The 19,412-nt window shown below is 34.2% G+C and overlaps 3 protein-coding genes across 9 annotated transcripts; 2 read left to right on the top strand and 1 right to left on the bottom strand.

The window, feature by feature from the left end:
• Positions 1–47: 47 nt before the first annotated feature.
• On the top strand, positions 48–8,256 carry LOC139987228 (uncharacterized). Of its 7 annotated transcripts, none has more exons than XM_072003250.1 (17): positions 48–228; positions 390–526; positions 597–729; positions 842–955; positions 1,028–1,149; positions 1,233–1,429; positions 1,517–1,665; positions 1,742–1,807; positions 1,881–2,038; positions 2,124–3,068; positions 3,138–3,365; positions 3,455–3,507; positions 4,510–4,590; positions 4,674–4,777; positions 6,239–6,283; positions 6,375–6,590; positions 6,909–8,256. In XM_072003250.1, exons 2-17 carry the CDS (start codon positions 485–487, stop codon positions 7,172–7,174), a joined length of 2,919 nt encoding a protein of 972 aa, XP_071859351.1. In that variant the 5' UTR covers positions 48–228; positions 390–484; the 3' UTR covers positions 7,175–8,256. The 7 variants fall into 7 exon arrangements, with proteins under 7 accessions (XP_071859351.1, XP_071859344.1, XP_071859393.1 ...); XM_072003243.1 differs by having other exon boundaries at positions 48–232; positions 338–526; XM_072003292.1 differs by lacking the exon at positions 1,742–1,807 and having other exon boundaries at positions 48–232; positions 338–526; positions 1,944–2,038.
• A 648-nt stretch (positions 8,257–8,904) lies between these two features.
• Positions 8,905–13,163, top strand: LOC139987273 (uncharacterized). Its single transcript, XM_072003347.1, has 5 exons — positions 8,905–10,093; positions 10,339–10,634; positions 11,236–11,429; positions 11,549–11,789; positions 12,288–13,163. The coding sequence occupies exons 1-5, from the start codon at positions 9,965–9,967 to the stop codon at positions 12,859–12,861; spliced, it is 1,434 nt and encodes a 477-aa protein (XP_071859448.1). The 5' UTR covers positions 8,905–9,964; the 3' UTR covers positions 12,862–13,163.
• A 324-nt stretch (positions 13,164–13,487) lies between these two features.
• On the bottom strand, positions 13,488–19,356 carry LOC139985960 (uncharacterized). Its single transcript, XM_072000875.1, has 12 exons — positions 19,031–19,356; positions 17,071–17,991; positions 16,528–16,612; positions 16,275–16,404; positions 15,546–15,687; positions 15,295–15,474; positions 14,969–15,130; positions 14,356–14,596; positions 14,198–14,251; positions 13,878–14,123; positions 13,799–13,821; positions 13,488–13,711 (listed from the first exon to the last, which is right to left on the bottom strand). Exons 2-12 carry the CDS (start codon positions 17,158–17,160, stop codon positions 13,493–13,495), a joined length of 1,572 nt encoding a protein of 523 aa, XP_071856976.1. The 5' UTR covers positions 17,161–17,991; positions 19,031–19,356; the 3' UTR covers positions 13,488–13,492.
• Between the last annotated feature and the right edge of the window lie 56 nt (positions 19,357–19,412).

Genomic DNA, 19,412 nt, shown 5'->3' with positions numbered 1-19,412 from the left:
GTTTTTCATATATGTAAAATTAACATGGCAACTTTATCTAATACGCGCAAGTCTGTCACTGTCACAGCGTCTCACACAACGATAGAGTACTAAAAAATGGTAGTAAGTGATTTGTAGTACCGATTAATAATTTTGCGACATCATTTTAAAATTAATTCGCTGTTAAGTATTTTGATCGCGAGTTTGTCATGTGAAATCGTAAATCACTCTTAGATTTAGTAAATAACAGTATGTGTAGCAATAAAATTCAAGTCATTGGTGTTTAATTGGAAATTTATTACTATGTATCTGCAATAACCTAAAATTTATACCATTTACGTGATTTACTTACTGCTAGAAAAGGAAGTATTGTAATGGAGATATTACAATCATTTATTTCCTTTTTCTAGTACGATGAAAAAATGTTCGAATGACGTTAATCCTTTGTATGTTTTGACGTTATGAAAAAAGAAATATCTGACAAAGTTGTATATATTTTATCCCTATGGCTAAAGGAAAACTAAGGGGTTCAGATTCAAACAATAAGGTATGTTCATGAAATAATTTAATTTTGGTATAAGTATTTTTTAAGTCAATTTTATTTCTACAACAAATAGTTAACAACATCAAATGCAACCTTTAAAAATGGGGAAACATATACATCAGAGTTTGAAATTAATGAAATACCACCTAGTGCCCGCACACTGCTTACGAAGGGTTACATACAAGATGAAATTAATTCTTACTCAGGTATATTTTTTATATTTTATAATATTTTCTTATGGAACTCTTTATTCTACATGTTACTTGCATTTCTTTTATATAACAATTATTTATGTTGGACATGTTAATTAACTTTTAGGTGCTACTGTTTCAACACGTGGACGTTTTATGACAGAACAAGAAAAGTTACGTTGCCCTAATGAGCGACCTTTGTATCTTTATATTCAAGGACATGCAAAACATAATGTAGATTGTATGTTTTTTTACTTTTGTTTATTTCTCTTTTGCAAATTGTTAATAATTTAGGATTTTATCCTCTTTATAGCGGCTATACAAAAAATTAACGATATTATTAAAACAGAACATCAAAGTTCTTTAAATAGGCCAAGTAGATTTACTAATGCACCGCCACCTCTTATGAGTTTACATTCCGGAGTTACATCTGTGGTATGCAATACTTTTATATTATGCATAGTTACTAACTATGTGTATATATATGTCTTTTATTGTCATTAAAATTATTTTTATAGGAAAAAATCTGTGTTGGGATAGAAAATGCTCCAGAAGGATTTGATTTAAGAGGCAGAATTATAGGTGCAGGTGGAGCAAATCTATTATACATTAGGGGTGAAACAGGTGCAAATATAACTTTAAGGGGTAGAGGGTCGCAATTCATTGATCCTGTTTTAGGCACTGAATCTCCAGAACCACTGCATTTGTATATAGAGTAAGATGAATTATACATTTTATTATTCTAAAGATAATAATTTTGAATTTATAATAATTAATTATATTATACATTCTGTTTGTATAGGCATCCAAAGCCAGAAGCATTACAAAATGCAAAACAGTTAGCAATTAATTTAATCCAGACAATGCAATCGGAATTACAATCATATATACAGCAGCAACCACCACCAGTACAGTCACAGCAAGTTATAGAACAGTCGCAAATGCCACAAAGTATGAATCAATTACATTTTATAAATATTAAATGTGATTATAGATTTTCATTTGTTATCACTTTCATCTTTTATAGCACAATTTCAAACCATGAACATTGGTACTTTGGGACAGCCTAATGTTGTTACTATACAACATCAAGGTAGAGCACATACACTAATAGTTCATGGCTGTTAGAAATTCTGTCTGTAATTGTCGCAAATCATTCTTAACAGATATTATACAACACCCACAAAGTAGTGTAGTAACATTGCCAGCAACCATTCTGACTGCTACAGTGACTGGTGCACCAGGCTCTGGTATAACAGTTCCTCCACCTGGAGTACACATTCCACCTCATTCTGGACCATTGGTACCACCACCACAAACACAGGTAACAAACAAACAAATTTATAGATGTAGTCACTACTTATTAAATCTAATATTAGTTCTGTTATAATGGAATGTTTTGCTTGAAGGAAATACAAACATTTATGCCACCTCCACCAGTTGGACAAGTGCAATTAATTGGTCCTCCATCAACAGTTAGTCAAGTGCAATATCAAATTCATCCTGGGCAACCGCTACAAATTCAAGGGATTCAACCTGGATCACAATCATCACCGCAACCTGTAGCCCAAATGTATGTCATGAGTCAACCACCACCACAGAGTCCAGCTCAACAAAACTTCATTACAAGTAGTAGTGCGCCAGTTAGTGGTGCGGTTTCTTATGTTTATACACAACCAAATGTACAAAGGCCTTCTACGCCGCCACAAGGGATAATCGAAGCTGTTAACGTGAATTTACAACAGCCACCTCCAACAGCTCCAATTAATATAACTCAACAACCACCTCCACCGTTATTACACCTTCATTTTCCTCCGCCAAACTTCCCGCCAAATCAACCACCACCTCCAGTACCACAAACTTACCAAATACAATATCAGCAGGTGCAAGCAGCTGCATCACAATCTCAAACACAGTTTGTGTTGCAACCTGGGGAGCATATTGTTCCACCACAGTTGCAGCAAAATCATGAACAATCTCAGGCTGTGGCTCAGCATATGTTACCACCACAGTTTGAAGGTCATGCTCCCCAATTTCATTTACAAGTACCTCCTCCGTCTACGCAAACATTTTTGGTCCCTAATGCTCAATCGCCCCAACATCCTCAACAACATCCTCTTCCTCCTGGAGGTGAGGTTCAACATCAACAAGAAGGACCAGTCGATCAAGGGCCACAGCCACAACCAGTACCACCTCCACAAATTGTACCACCGCCCGCTGCTCAAATGTCGAACTCTATGAACGTTCTTACTAGTATTCCACCGCCGACGCAAGCACCTTCTTCACAAAATGCTCCATGGCTATATCAAGCACAACAACCGCAACAAATGATGCAATCGCAGGGTCAACTACAGGTAATGTTATAGTATGTATACATTTTTATGAATTAAAGTATACAGGAATAAGAATGTAAAATTTAATAGGTTCAGATGCCACCCGCAAATATACCTCTACATAATGTACCTCCACCGCAAGTTCAAGCACAGATACAGTATCATGCACAGCATATGCAATATCAGAATGGTCATATACCCCCTCAAGTACATTATACAGTTCAACCACCACCTCAACAGTTTGAACAAAAGCCAGATTCCCCAGAACAAAAGTCTCATGGTGTAAAAAGAAGATTTTCAGACGTTGAAACAAATTCGGTTAGTTTTTAGAATTCATGTTTGATAAAATAAAAATTTACTACTGTGTAAGACATTAAAAACACAAATAAAATTTTGCATTATAATAGGAAGCATCACCTTATCAGTGTGGTCCTCTACCTGCTCAGCGCCATGGAACAGGGTAAGTAAAATCGTTGAAACTTTTATTCATTTACTTCTATTAGTTATAGTTATGTCATTTATACATATGAAGTAAAAGTTTCTTGCAATATGCGAGAACATTAAAATTTATTAGGTGAATAAAGCAGGTTTAATGAACCTCAATTATATTTAAATACATATTTAAAATACAAAATAAACATGTTTATTTATAGTGTCTGATTAATATTAAAGCTGAAAAAGAAATATGTATAATTATACACATTTAATGTTTGCAATTACATTTTGTATTAGTACCAACTGTGATGGAATCTCTAATTTTGTGAAAGCTGCTTAATAATTCATTGCTTAGATATGAAAAAAAATTGTAACTTATATATAGTCATTTTATTTTATATTATAGTAAGCTTAAACACATGCAATTCAATAAAATTAAATTTTTTTCAGAAACCTGCTTTGATCAAGATGTACCAAACTCAATAGATAGCAGGAAGTTTTTTAGTTGTTCCTTACTCACAAATTTATAATTATAAAGAAAGAAAAAAATAAAATAAAATAAAAAATAAAAAAGCTAAATATATTTGATATTATAGAGTAAGGAACATCAATTTATTCTTGCAACTATAATTTGGTATACAAAATTTTATATATTCACAATCAAACTATTTTCAAATATACTTATTCTGTTTTTTACTTGTAAAAAAGTATAAAATTATTATAAAGATAGATCCGAGTACTCAAAATGTTTAAAGTAAATGATTGTGAATATAACTAATTTTTTCACAGAATATTATGCAGAGAAAAAATATTTAGGTATTTATATATTTCTTTTGGCAAACTTTTTTGTAAATATATACACTGTCAGTATTGCTTATTTTATTATTATTATTCTCAATGAAAATAATAAAATGACATTACAATAATAAAATTACAATTTATAAATTGTGTAAAGAGTAATTGGATCTAATTCTTTTAGTATAATATTCTGTGCTATTAAGTTATAACACAATTAAGTACTTTTTAGACAAAGTTTGGTATCATTAACTATAACCTGGAGACACCAGGTGCTTTTAACATTTCAGAAATATCCATGGCTGTGCATCAGGTGATATTTGCTTAAATTTTGAAATGTTTACTTTATAATCATCAATTGTGAATTAATAATTTGAAACTGAATTGTTTAAGCAGAGAAGGTGATCGACAGCAACAAGTCTTACATGGTCCATCACAAGCAGCTGCAGGCCTTCCTCATGGAGATCGAAACAAGCTGCTAATGCCACCTCCACATCCAGGTCTGTAACTAAGAGTATTCAAAATGAAAGAATGCTGGATACCTTTTGAAAATTAACACGAGTGTAGTTCTTCATAGATAATAATGATTAAGTGAAATATATTGAATGTATTTAATAATATACATATATTTTTTCAAAATAAATATTTTAATTTCATTACATGAACTAGTCGGAATTAATAATTTCTATATTTATCAGTACTGTCTTTATATTTTCATTTCAGATGGGTATCTAGCATTGTTTCTTAATACTCTTAGCTTGTAGTACATTACTTACTGTAAATATATTTTTTACTAAACAATACGAATTTGCTCTTACTCTTAATCCATATGTCTTAGCGATTCGCTTTTTCATGTACTCATCCGGACACTTTGCAGATAGACTTCCGGAATTGTCTACGAAGTTTACGATACCACAGATAGATTGCTTTCCATTTATCTTTATTTGTTATTATTTAGAATTAACAAAACTTTCGCTACATTATATTATATAATTAAAATAGTTAACTTAAGCATCCTAATTTTAATGCTTTTTCATATGTTTTTTATTAAAGTATGTATATGTGTTTTCAGATCTCTGTGCAATGAAGTGATTTTATATTTCAGTGATTACTTTTAACCAGTATTAACTATAATTATTATCGTTCGTGTTCTGTTGAAATGCATTCTATGTTTTAATATGAGTATTTTAAGTTTAACAAGTCGAAATGCCAGGGACATGTATCTTGGAATTAGATCTCTGACGCTGGACATGTGAATACATGGAGCAGCAGCCTGTCATATTGACATTAATGATTGGTGTTTACAAATTATTTAATGTAGCTTTTTCTATAAATGTGTACAAAGTTTACAGAGTAAAAATGTTGGATCTTTTAAATAATTGTATGTAATTGATTTCATTATTTGTTTTACAGTGAATTGAATAATAATCTGATGGATGTCTTAAACCAAGAATTTGGATGATGGAGATGAAAACAAATTTTTAATAATAAATTTTATTTTGCAGATCACGAATGAAACAGACAACATAAACTAAGGAGGCTTTACAGCAATCGTGACCTAATGTCATGGATATATTTATTATGCGCTTCCAGATGCATTTAGTCGTCATAATCACTATTTTTTTTCTTTTTTAAGAAATGGTGAACAGCGTGAAATATTGTTAGTGTTCCGTAGAACTTTAAGAAATACTTAAAGAAGTTATCACTGCGCAGCATTGATTTAAACAAATCAACTAATATTTTAATCTGCATATTAACAAATTGTAGCTTGAGTTTTAAGTAAAAGGAAAGGATATAATATAATTTTATTTTATTTTTAATTTATCATTAACTAATAGTTGTATTACAATATTTCATCACGTTATTTGCCATATTTAATTTTATAATATATTTTATATATAGTTATTCCACATCATCTTGTATATGTACTTTATTTCATTTCATGAATTTTCATTATTTAGGTGAGAAACGCAGCTTGGATCAAAAAACTGCAGGCATAAATACAGGTATATCTAACATTTGTTCTGGTATATTTATTTTTATGTTTTCCATGAGCTGGAGAACAGATTTCATTGTATGTATAAATGTATGTAATAGGAAATGAGCAAAATCCGATCGGAGATTCGATAAACATGCATCCTGGAGGTGGACCACCTCTGCCTCCTTCACTTCCACCACAGGCACCATGGCAAACACATCATGTTAGAGTTCCATGGGGCAGACCACCACCAATGCCAAGGGATGGAGAGCATCAAGGAGTGTGTCCTACATTACCTCCAACAAATATGCCACCACCACAAATTAGACCCAGAGGTATTCACAACGAATAACAATACTGTCGATAATTGTATAGTTGTATATGTTTGTAAATAAAATCCACATGATTATGACTCAATTTTAATATGGAACACTTGATTATGTCTGATAAATATTTAAGAGAAGCTTTTAAAATTGTACGCCTACAATTGATGTGGCTTTCAAATTATTGAAAATAATCATTTATTTTTCAATATGTTTTGAAATAGCTTTTCATTCATTTGTAATTTTCTTTACAAGAGTGTTCATTTTTTATATTTTACTCCCAAATTTCGGTATATAGAATAATGATTAAATGTTTTCGTAATTATTTAGGACACATTGAAGGCAATCGTTCGCCTATACAAAATGCGATATTGGAGCATCCGTTGAATGTTGAGTATAATCAAATGCCACCGTATACGACAAAACCTCCTCCTTACAATTCACACCCATTGATGCAATCCATTTGCAATCCACCGCCACCACCACCGCCGCATCATCAGCAGCGACCGCAGCATCCTCAAAATGTGCAGCATTATCAGGTGCCAATTTCACAGACATATCAACCACCGACTTCCTGTCCACCGTGGATGAATTGAAATATGATACAATACGAATGGAGTTCTTACGTTAGTACCTTAAAAGATGGTTGATGCAGTCCGTCCGATTTCACATCGTTCTATCAATAAATTTATACGAATGGCGTTGATTCTGAAGAGCATAATGAACATAAATGGATGGTATTGCATTATCTTATCTTTATCGAATTGTTCCTTGCGATAGTAACTATTTCATTGCTAATATGTCGTTGCAAAGATGCTGTTTTGTAAAAAATGTGTATATTTTACAAATTATTTATAGTGAATGTCTTAAAGGCTTAGGTAGCGAATGATAGTATAAACGAATTTATAAATGCAGCGTTACGAACGAACAATGCGCGTGATCAGTGAGATAAAGAATTTGATCAATGATGCGTAATCATGTAACGCTGAGACCGCGATTGTGAATTGCGATTTGCAAGAAAGAGTATATATGTATTGGGAGCATTGCGAGTGCATACAAGGAGAAACGATTCTGATTAGTTCCAAGAAATGCTTTAGTATTCACGCACATACATAATCACACGAGGACTTAGAAGTATAATTTTTTGTATTCATAGAACGTAATTAATCCAGTCTCAAATTTATCGTATAGGTGTCTATTTCTTCTTTTGTTGTTGGCATACTTTATACATACCGTACATCCATGTAAGATAGTATAACCTCATGGTGTATACGAGTTTCTATACAAACGTGAATAAATCGTTGCCTGTAATCTTACGAGGCGTTGATATTAAAATCGCGGATGTCTCGTTCATGCGAAAGTTTGCTGTAATTTTCATACGGATCTGTAAAAGCAAAATGTAAATTCATTAATTGCCGTTATAGTACAATATTCTTGATTTAACAATTAAGTAAATAGGGTCAGTATCAATGACCATCATTTGTGTTTTTATGAAAACCTTGATGCACTATGATATTTTATTGTTATAAGTTTAAAGCATCAAGCTGGAATCTATTGAATTTTGGTCGATGTATAAAATCTTTCGCTTTCGTTTAAGTCACTATATTTTTATGATTTAATTATAAATATATATCTTCCGGTGAAAAGTGACTTTTTCAATAAATTAATTTGATAGCAATGGTTTCTTTGTATTTTGGATATGTTTCTTTTATGTATAACTTACGTATAACTCATTTAATTAGATCTAAAAGATCTAATACTACATAAATATCCATATCTCTAAATAGAATGTTATTTCTGAATTAATAGTTCTAGACATATTTTTAATAATTTATTTAGAAGAAAGTATTTTCATTCGCTACTTTTATTACAATTTATTACCAAATAGGATACCATACTCCGCTTTGAATTGCGCAATAGCGCATTATCTTTTATGCTTGTATCAGTCGCACGAACTGACAAGCTACTTCTATCTGGAACGAGTGATCATACCAATGGGAATTGTAGTCTGTATAAGATCCCCTGCTGGCGTGTACATTGACCCATGGACACAATAATTTGAGAATTTGCCATGGCATAATTCACGGAAACGATTTGGGACGAACGATTTATACATCGGGTTAGCTTGGAACATTTACAAGAAATAAAGTAGTTGATCCTCATATATGTACGGTAATGGCTATTTTCAAATAGCTATTACTTTAAATTACAACTGTTTTACTTTGATATACTGATGTAATCAAATTGCAAGAGTTTTGGAACTATTTTATTGAATGATATTAAGTTCTTAATTTTTTTAAAATCATCAGCGCATTTTTAATTAACTTCAACCAGTGTCAAATAACATTCCTCAGTTATTTCATCGTTAATTAAAATTATGATAACTAGAAACGATGTATTTTCTGTTGATTATCGATCACGAGATTCGTTCTTATTATTTTTCACCCATTTCCAGTAGCGATTATTTTATTGTATAATTAACTATGCGATTTTTCTTAAGACTGAAAACATTATCAGAGAGTAATATAATTTTCCTTTCTAATGGTTTCTATTTACTTTAATGAAATTGAAATGTGTTTCGTTGATGAAATGTTAACTTAATGATTATCCGATATCACGTAGAAGCTTTGATATACGTTCAACGGATCCACATGTTTGTTTTACAATTATTCATTTTGAAGAAACATGAAATTAACAAGATTTACTGTTCCATTTAGTCAATGGATGTTAAAACAGATCTGTTTTTGCTACCAATCGGCTATCGTTCTAATTAAAGTCGTTAAACGTTTCGATACGAAATGTGCGGTGATCGAATATTGGCTTAGGTTTTCATACTGCACGAAATACTGTTTAATACAAATCCAATGAAATTGTATGCCGCCGGAATTCTCTATCGTTATACAGAGCGAACTACACGCTAAATGCTGTAATAGAATCAGATATCGTAAAATCGTGCTGGTGTTCCGGGTAATTAACAGAAGGCTCTTAGATTTTGTAGGAATAATATACATTTAAAACGGATTGTCTAATTTAAAAATCTTAATTTTTCAGTGATTTAATTTCAAATATATAAATCAACAAAATTTTCATTAAGTAGTTTTAGTTTTAAGAATCGAAAATTTTTCAATACAAGAAATTAAATTTATAAACAGAAGACTGTCGTTAGTTATTGTACTATACTTGTCATTTGTATTAGTTTCGAATTGTTCTCATCGATAGGAGAATCGAATTCGATTTTTTGCAAATTATTCGTGAAATAGCGCGACTCACTTCAACGTCAATTACCATTTTCCCCATAGCAAACTTAACCAATTACTCCGAATGATAAATTGGACATTTTTAAAATTTGGGAAATATTCGAACCGGTTCATACGACTTTTTCAGCCATGTCCCAGGTTTGTCCGTCATCCTCGCATCAACTGGTCGCAGCCGCGGTAGCTTTTCGCCGAGCTCGACGTAAATTTCCGAAAAATTTTGGTTTGTATAGCAACATAGAAGAAACAAAGTTTGATAAGGTATTTTCACTGCTAATATCCTACAAATTTTTTCGGTATTCGTGTTTATGTCATATTATATTGAACCAGGTTATACATGCAAATTAATTTTTTTATGTATCATTCAATGATTCGATCTTAAGAATTCCCAGGCCTTGGGATTCTCAGCTGCTTGATTTAGATTATTAAATTTAGATTAAAGATTTCTGAAGCATTTTTAATAACATTTTTCTGCAAATTATCGTCCTTGACAATGTTGAAATCAGACTGAAAGCGTCAGCGGAAACGAGGAGCTAAACGATCAAGAAAATTCGTCGCTTCCATCGAGAAACTGTTCAAACGGAAGATCGAATCGTGTGGAAGCAAAGGCATTCTGGAACGACGAGTGCGGCGAAAGTGGCTCGATCAAGGAAAACTTACTCCAGAAGCCAATAATCTGCAGTTGTTGTCGTAAACGTAACGATCAATGCAATGCTGGAGATGCACTCGACATCGTCCCAAGCAAAGAGCACAATGGGATCACGCAGAAAAGCGAATTTTTTAAATCGGAACAAACAGAAAGGTATGGCGCGTTTTGTACACGAGAATCGATTATCAGGAACGTTTTAATTTGACAAATATTTTTGTGGCCAGCTGTTTACAGTTATCGTAGGAATTTTAGGAAAATACGTTGTAATTATACGAAGAATATCACATTCTAATTTAATTTTAATATTTCATTTTTCTATATGATAGTAGTGAGATATTCTGAACTAAATTACACAATTACAACACGAATTTATATCTAGTATAGTTTAGTATTCACAATTTATATTAATCACCGACGGAAGTAATATTATTAAATTAATCGTAATATTATTTTATGAGTCTTTATCATTTTTAGCTTCAAGCAATTTTCAGAATGTTATTAAAGACACTAATTTATAAATGATACATCGAAAGCTGAGAATTATGTCAACATGTAGTTCATGTCTTATTGTATATCGTACATTGAGCGATTGTATTCCGAAAATTTTATAAAATTGAAATTTTTAAACTTCTCCTTTTTTCTTTTAATTTTACGTCGGTGAAATAAGAATTTCATTATCGGGTTATCAATTTTGTCGTATAAGCACTAAAAGAATACAAAGAAATAACACATACTCGTTTGCTTCTTTTGTTAGTTGTAACTCGAAGGCAATAAAAAGTTTTATAACGGAACCTCGAAATTCTAGTCGTTGTCGTGGCTCATATTCTTATTTTCCAAGACGAAACCCGAAGGAAACTTCCACTAAATTGGATTCCGTTAATCTTCTGTACGGCTGCGATCAGAACGAAGTGGACAATGTTAAAAGCAGCGACTCGTCCGAGAAACGAAGTAAATCAAAGTTGCTCGCGTTTTTAAATCTGCAGTTGTCGATAAATCGAATTTGTCATTGAATTTGTCGATATGAATTATATTACCGTGAATTACCTTAATAATTTCGTCTTGTTTAGATTGCAATATAAACGAGCACGAGCGTAATGCCGGAGGGAGAGATCATAAATCGTATCATCGAAACTCGCAAAAGGATAACCACCCATCGTCGTCTAGTATTTCGCGCACATTCCGTTGTGCGAAACATTCGACTCTTGATCTTCTACGACCTCATCGGGATTATTGGTATCGTCAGAATCGTCATTATTGCTGCCATTCTCACGATCACTGCCATCATCGTTGCGACAACGAGTACAACAGGTTAATAAAAATAAAGTTGCAGCATAAAACGGGATTAGTTTGTATTATTATAGAACTGTGTCAGAATGGAACTATTTATAACTCCTTTCTTGTTATAAGTGACAAAATATGACAAAAGGTTGTAGGTAACGTTAAATTTTTATTTTACGTTCATAAAAGCTCTTGTAAAGTGCACTTGGTGATAGCAGGTAAACGTAAAACATACGAAATATTTATCTGTTATTCTCTACATTTATCCTATTGAGGATTAAAATCGATATCTTCTATATTTTATTCTATCTTCTATATTTAAGATTATCTTCTATATTTAAAAATACTGGGGCTGTAAATCTTGTTATAAGCGAATAATGGGTTAAAATGTATTTGGAATAAAGTACACTCGGGTTGTACATTTGCAAATTATATAGATTAATCGATCAGACACGAATTTTAATCATTCAATATTATAAGTCGTCAAAGAGTTAGTTCACGATCTTTATTGAAAATTTTCCCAAACAGTTATTCATCAAAGGAAAAGCGCCTCGCGTCAGACACGTGTCTCTGCTCCTCAAACTCCAACAATCAGAGAAATTGCTGTTCCAAGGACCAAACCCCGCACGAATCTATCTGCGGTCACAACTGTTGCGCGAACAATTCAGAAAAGATTTCGACGGTGCAAGAGCAGAACGACGAGGAACTGGACGATTCCGTGGGCACGATCAATCACAAGGACTCTTTGTGTATTCTGGTGGAAAAGTACAAGACTAATAAAAAGTGCAAGCACAAGACATATCCCGGCGGCCCTGAATTTTCGAGCGAACGAACTAAAGACGAATGCGATAAATCGTTCACCTCGGAAAACAGTTGTCAACTGGATGAAATCGTGAACGCGAAACAAGGGGAGAAATATTCGAGCAGCAATAAATGCCGTTTCCGAGACAATCGTGTGTCGATGGGGAGAACGTGCAGACACGGCTGCGGTCCGATCTTCAGGGAAGGGGACTGCAATCAATTCAAAAAACTCAAGTCTCGTTTAATAAAGACTGGTACTTGTTGTTCAGCGAAAGGCACACCGTGGAGACACACGTTTTAAATTCAACGAAGATTCTTCACTTCAAGTTCCACTTTTTCATACCAAGTTTTTGTATTTATATCGTTTCTAGTTCGCACGTTCGTTGGCTACTCGTCCTTTTTACACACAGTAGCTAGCTGCTATAAATGTATTTATATCGCTATTTATTGGTTATTATTTATTATTTATTAAGAAATTCGAGTTTAACAAAAAAGGTAGAAAAAAAGATCATATCACATATATATTTTACCTTTGTACGAAGACATCGCTCTATGTATTTAACAAATTTACATTAAAACCGCTATAAGATTTCTGCATACGAATTTTCACTTCTAATTTTTATCTTTGCCCACAAAAAGGGGCAAAGAAGTTTCGGACAGTAGTTCAATTTCAAGGTTGGCGCATCGTCGCTCCTCCGGATGGTTATTTTTTAAGGTATATTGCGCTAATAAAGTTAATAAACTTATTTTGGAAGTATATTGCTTTAATAAAGTTAATAAACGAGCGCATTTATATCATTCCGCTACAACGGGCTCTGTACCGCCAGCCTCTTGGGCATCATTTGGACACTCTTGCGTCTCTCCTTTTTTCTTTTCCATCTCCTCCACTTTTCCCTCCGTTTCTTCTACTTCTTTTGCCTTCTTCTCTCTCTCTATTCTTCCTCCTTCTCTTTCGTTTCTTTTTCTTCTAATTTTTCATCCTCTTCATCCTCCTCTTCTTCCTTCTCTGCTTCCCTTTCTTCTTCCTCATCTTTCTTCTCTGCTTCCTTTTCTTCTTTCTCTTCTTCCTTCTCTGCTTCCTCTTCTTCCTTCTCTGCTTCCTCTTCTTCCTTCTCTGCTTCCTTTTCTTCCTTCTCTGCTTCTTTTTCTTCCTTCTCTGCTTCTTTTTCTTCCTTCTCTGCTTCCTTTTCTTCTTCCTCTTCTTTTTCCTCTTCTTTTTCCTCTTCTTTTTCCTCTACTACATCTTCTTTCGTCTCACGCACTGTAAGGATTTCGTTATTAATTACCACGCACAGCGTATAAAATTATCATTAATACCTTCATCTTCCTCGATTTCGTCGACGAGTTCTGACCGCTCTGTTTCGGGTTCCGTTTGTAAATCCGGACTTACGGTCAACGGCTCCGTAATTTCAGTTTCTGTCGCTTGCAGTTCTTCCGTTTCTTCTTCTTCTTCTGTCAATGGTTCTTCCCTGTATTCTGTTCTCGATGGTAGAACTCGTGGTTCTACCGGACGATATTTAGGCTTGGGCGCAGGTTCAGTAGGCACAACTTCCTCCACCTCTTCTTTAAATTAAAATTTTCAATTTTTCTCTTATATTATTCTTATATTAATTTTTTGAGTGAAATTTTCCAGTTACTTTGCTCTTTGTATTCTTCCTCGTCCTCCTCGTATTCGCTAGGTTTTAAGTCACCTAATAAAAACCAGTATTATTATGTACATACGGGAAAGCATAATTTTTGAACAGTTCATCACTTATAAGTATCGTATATGTATCACGTATATTAAATGCTGTACTTTCTTTTATTAAGCGGCTCATCTTCATATGTTCTTTGAAAGTAAGCTGAAGTTGCGTGCTCGTGGCCATCATTTCCTCGCGAGTGCCATATTCGGTGGGGATGTCTGGACGTGAGGTGACCTTTTCAAAAATCTTGCGATGTACCGTATCGACGATAGCTTCAGCGATCATTGTCTGCGTTGTCACCAATTGTTGTACGTCGTAGCATCGTCTTCTCGCACGATATTCTTTGTAAGCTCTCTGTTTTAAAAAGAAAAAAGTAAATCTATCGATCATTCGTATTTCCATAAAAAATCCATCAAGGCATTGCGTATTTTACGAGATAATTTTACGTGAATTCAGCAACGAATTAAGATTAACTAGGTAAATTTATTAATTTTGCTGTGGCTGCGGATAAGAATGCTCATTATCATGAATATGGCTAAAACTGTAGACCCTACTATTTCTCAGAACCTACTTATTTTCTTATCTATTAAATATTATAGCGAGTACTATACCTACTTTGCATATTGCATGCATTCTATGCTCTTTTTCACTTTCAAATTTCCCATAAATGTATAAAAATGCGCAGTCTCTCGTTAATCACTACATTCATATGCATCGTATCGTTACCTGGATAATTGCAGCAGCCTCGTTGGCCTTTTCCAATGTTAATCCAGAGTCTTGGTACATCATTTCCATCCAAGCGACCGCTTGAACAGCTTCCACGGGTTCGAGTATACGTTCATCCTTCTTCAGAGGTTCTTCTTCCGTTCCCGCTGCGAACATCAACAGTCATCAACGTCGAATTTTTCAACGTATCCAGAATTTACACCGAATTCGTGACATCACGATCGTGACGTGCAATTACGATCTTACGAGCATCGATCCTCTGATTTCTTCTAGTGTAGTATCCACGATAGGCAAACTATGCGTGATTAATTATCAAATGATTGTTAGTAGCGCCGTGTTAAAGAGAGAAAAATTACTTTTACGAGTCTTGCGGCTTTAGAAATTTCCGCTTGCGTGGCACCAGCTTTTCTCAAGATATCCAGTGTATTCGCCACTGCTCTTTGCCATTGAATCTTCCCTTCAGCTTCGCTCAACACCATTCTCTCGTAATGGCCACGAAACGCAGCCTGATTTTAATTTATCGATCCGATATTTTAATATATTTCACTTCGAAAGTACTTTTAATTTAAACACTGACTTGTATCACTGTGGCAGCACGCTCTGCATCTTCTCGTACAGCTCCCGTAGCTTCTAGGATATCTCGTATCGATATCATAGATTTTTCGTCGCAAGTTGGATCTACGTTTAAGATAGTTGTACGGGAAATTAAAAGCACTCGATATTACTTTGCTGAAATTACTGTAATCACGTGTATTATATTCTTTCATCGAGAGTTCGTGATATAAAATGACGTAGGTAATACTGGTATTTTTAGTTTTACAACCCCCGTTATATCCACTTTATGATAATATAATAACTCTGAGTTAACATATCAAGCCATTCCTTAGCTTTTACCTCCTATATAGATAACCATTCGCATTAACCGAGGATCGTAAAAAAATTTCGATCTAAAGGATCACTAAATTTCCTATGATAACGATCATGGCTACCGAAAAGCCGCACGTATCTTTATTCCGCTTCATTTTATAACTTTACCCTCAAACGAGCCCGCGTTACAGCCGGTCGCTTAAAACAATAACGTTTACCTACCAGTTTCTTTTTACGATTCATTCGCAGTTCTCTTACCTTCGCATGCCTGTACCGGTTGCGTGTCAACCTCGTCCAAATACTCGCGGAATGCTTTCTGGGAAATGAAAAAAAATAAAAAGGAGCGACATACTAAAAGGAAAATTGCAGAAAGGGAAGGAGAAAAGAAAAGGAAGAAAGGACTGGAAATATCGCGTAGCCATCGACAAGCGGTCAGCACGCGACAATAAAATTCACTTGGATCTTCGGAGCCGCGACTGCGATCTGCTCCAAAGTGAAACCAGTCCGGTAAAGTATGCACAGAATAGCTTGGCTCTCAAGTAAAATGTTGTTTACGACTTTAACCGCAACTGAAACGATAGACTTTTAATAACATGGTCGCTCGTGCCGAGAATAAAAAAATAAATAAAGAAAAAAGTAATAAGGCAAGAAGATTGCGGAAGAAGAAGGATACATCGAGGAGAGAAATGTACCTTTCGTGTTTTCGCGTGTGATCAGAAGCGTATCCACGTAATCGGCGATAAAGGCGATTAAATTGGCTGGCTGGGAACGAAGAACCTGTTTCAATTATTAAATTAGGAATTAACCGTTAACACGAGATTAGAGATTACGTCGATAGGGAAATCGAAGAATTTATTGCATTTATGATGGTATTTTATCATTCAGTAGAATGTGTATGTGCTGCTTACATATGTATATGCAGATAAATAGTTTGTTGTTAACGTTAAGTGCTGTCCTCGTTATGCGATTGGAATTTCTTTCAACGTTTAGAAATGAAGATTAAAAAAAAAAACAATTAAAAAGAAAAAAATGTATGGGTTTTACAGATAGAAAGAACTAGACGTAATTCGAACGAATATCTTTTTCTTTATTGAATTTCTATATACGTATTTATAAAAATGACTAAAAGAAATTATTAGTGATTTACATTAAAGAAGTTTTTGTAATTTTATCTCGACCGTAATAAATTTTATATAAAATCGTAGAGTATTTTACGAATTTAGAAAAATGCTTACTTCCCGCGAGATATCAGTACACAATTCCCTTAGTCCTTCTGGTACTTTGTATATATGCTTCGCCCCGTGTGTCTGAAGCACTACGTTCATTTTTTAAATCTATTCAACGGCTGAGTGTAAAAAGGAATCGTGATGTCTATACAAAAAAAAAAAACAACCCTCTATTATTTCGGGCGTTTTAAACGTCGTACTCGATTTTTCAGTCGTTGTTCGAGGCGAAATGAAGTTCTCTTTTGTTTTGCAATTTGCATGACGGCTGCATTCAATTCGTGTTCTAAATGTTCCACGAGATCGTGTTATTAACCTATCAGTGCTTCTACTTTGGAACTACTAAATTTATTAAAAAAGAAAAAAAGTATAATATTTGGTATTTTGATTGTTTCAACGCCCCTGGATGATGCTGCGCGGCGGTCTATCATTTTTTCAGAATTTCCACTACAAATTGAATTATCCTCGAGAATTCGTTAGTATTTGCTATTGCGTCAATCAAATTTTTTTTCCAAACTCGCTGTCTAGTTATTTCGTGTTTAAAACGAGTTTCACACATTCTACGATATTTTCGAGCGAGCGTAATCATCGCGATGACTATGTTGAAGATGCCTGAAACTCGTAGCAATCTAACGAACGAACACACAGATTCAATCTACGTACAAACGAATACATACATACATATGTGATGCTATGAAGATACAGATTCACGTAGAGAATTACGCAATCGCAATCTGTCTTGCGCAACGAATTTCGCATCATCTTTGAACAACTTCATTCAGAATTAATAACTTCTCTGGAAATGCTGGTACACGCGATAAACATCTGTTTTCATCGTAGACAAGCGTAGCAGTTCATATTATACGCTATATTGCCATATCGTCTCCTCCAGAAATGGAATAAAATGTTCTCAGTGAATTCATCTTCTAGAATCTAGAATATTCGCGACGAATCGATTTAAAATGGTATGTTTGTTATACTACGAATATACCGTATATATATATGTCGGGTTGACGTCGGGGCTTGGGTTATGGGCGTGTAAAGAATCTTCGCCTGAGTTGTTCATTGTTGTTGCACAATCGAGATAGCGTTTATTATCACGGATACAGATGAAATAAGATCGACCAGTGACCGCGGTAACTAGACGCTAATGGCAATGACCTTAAGTTCGATATAGCGAATCCACGGTTCACGGGCTCACTCTTTGTTAAACTCAGAATAGAATTTTATGCACAAAAGTAACGTTCGCTGTAACGCTCGGTATATTGCTCTCTAGACGATATGTCACTCTCCAAGGAGATCATAAGAATAATTGACTGATGGAAACTTTCCTCTCCTTACGATCGCGTTAGCTTTGTTGAACGTTAACCCGGGATACCAACAAAACTGCAGCCACCGTTGCTAGGCAGACCCGCGTAGCTGCGACGTTGCTCTTGCCCGGGGTTTGATTATTAACACAACGTGTGTCTCATAATATTGGTACTTTTCTGTTAGGTGGAACGTTCATCCCGTGATCGTGGCTACGCTCGGCGACCGGTTGTCGCCTCGAGCCTAAGCTCATTGTCTCAAGTTTCGAATGAACTGTGTTTGGGTTATTTCGTGAATGCTATTGAGATTTTTCCAAGTAATTCCAACGGGTGACCCCGTTGTCCTTTCATCTCCGACATATATATATATATGCAAAATAGTCGTCCAGGAGTTGTTTCGTATCCATCTATAGAAGGACAATTTGCATGTTTGATTGTGGGCTCGCTGATAAATTGTTTTGTGGAAGTGTCATTTTCAAATATTTTTTCGAGCTTCACACGAGAGACGTCTATTAAACAATCTTAGTCCTTTTTTTTTATAAATGTGATTATTTTTTTCTTTAACGTCTCTTACGGTTTTGTTTATAACGGAATTGTTAATACGGATTTGTTAATTTTTTAGTATTGTTTATACGAGTTTTCGATGAATAATCAATCAAGGATACCTTTCATTCATTTTATCGAACATATCAACATCACATAAGCTCGTGACATTTTAGCGATGATCAAAACAAAGTACGTAAAGAGATCAATCAATTACAGATAATCAAATAAAGTCTAAATAATACAGTATCAAATAGGAAGACCATGAATATTCAAAAATCCCAAAAATCCCAAGAATCATTAATTATAATCAGCCACTCGATTCCACGAAAATCACTTTACGAACAGGTATACGATTTTACGAAATCACTCAAAAAATCTTCCTGTATCAATTATTTTCTCCCGAAGCTTTCTCTTCCTAAATCACAACTAATTACATCCAAAAACATATATGTATATACACACACTTTTAACAGATTGGAATCTTCTGACATGTTCACGGTC

This window comes from Bombus fervidus, chromosome 1 (assembly GCF_041682495.2).
Source record: "Bombus fervidus isolate BK054 chromosome 1, iyBomFerv1, whole genome shotgun sequence".
NCBI lineage: Eukaryota > Metazoa > Arthropoda > Insecta > Hymenoptera > Apidae > Bombus > Bombus fervidus.
The sequence above is the reverse complement of the archived record's forward strand: the minus strand, read 5'-3'. Positions and strand labels throughout refer to the sequence as shown.

Coding starts and splice junctions, on each gene's coding strand:
- LOC139987228 (XM_072003250.1), top strand. CDS start 485: ATGGCTAAAGGAAAACTAAGGGGTTCAGATTCAAACAATAAG. Junction 730..841: donor TGAAATTAATTCTTACTCAG/GTATATTTTTTA, acceptor ATTAACTTTTAG/GTGCTACTGTTTCAACACGT. Junction 4,591..4,673: donor TATCCATGGCTGTGCATCAG/GTGATATTTGCT, acceptor TTGTTTAAGCAG/AGAAGGTGATCGACAGCAAC.
- LOC139987273 (XM_072003347.1), top strand. CDS start 9,965: ATGTCCCAGGTTTGTCCGTCATCCTCGCATCAACTGGTCGCAGCCGCG. Junction 10,635..11,235: donor AAATCGGAACAAACAGAAAG/GTATGGCGCGTT, acceptor TTCTTTTGTTAG/TTGTAACTCGAAGGCAATAA. Junction 11,790..12,287: donor TGCGACAACGAGTACAACAG/GTTAATAAAAAT, acceptor TTTCCCAAACAG/TTATTCATCAAAGGAAAAGC.
- LOC139985960 (XM_072000875.1), bottom strand. CDS start 17,160: ATGAACGTAGTGCTTCAGACACACGGGGCGAAGCATATATACAAAGTA. Junction 14,597..14,968: donor AGGCTGCTGCAATTATCCAG/GTAACGATACGA, acceptor TTTTTAAAACAG/AGAGCTTACAAAGAATATCG. Junction 14,124..14,197: donor GGAAGAATACAAAGAGCAAA/GTAACTGGAAAA, acceptor TTTAATTTAAAG/AAGAGGTGGAGGAAGTTGTG.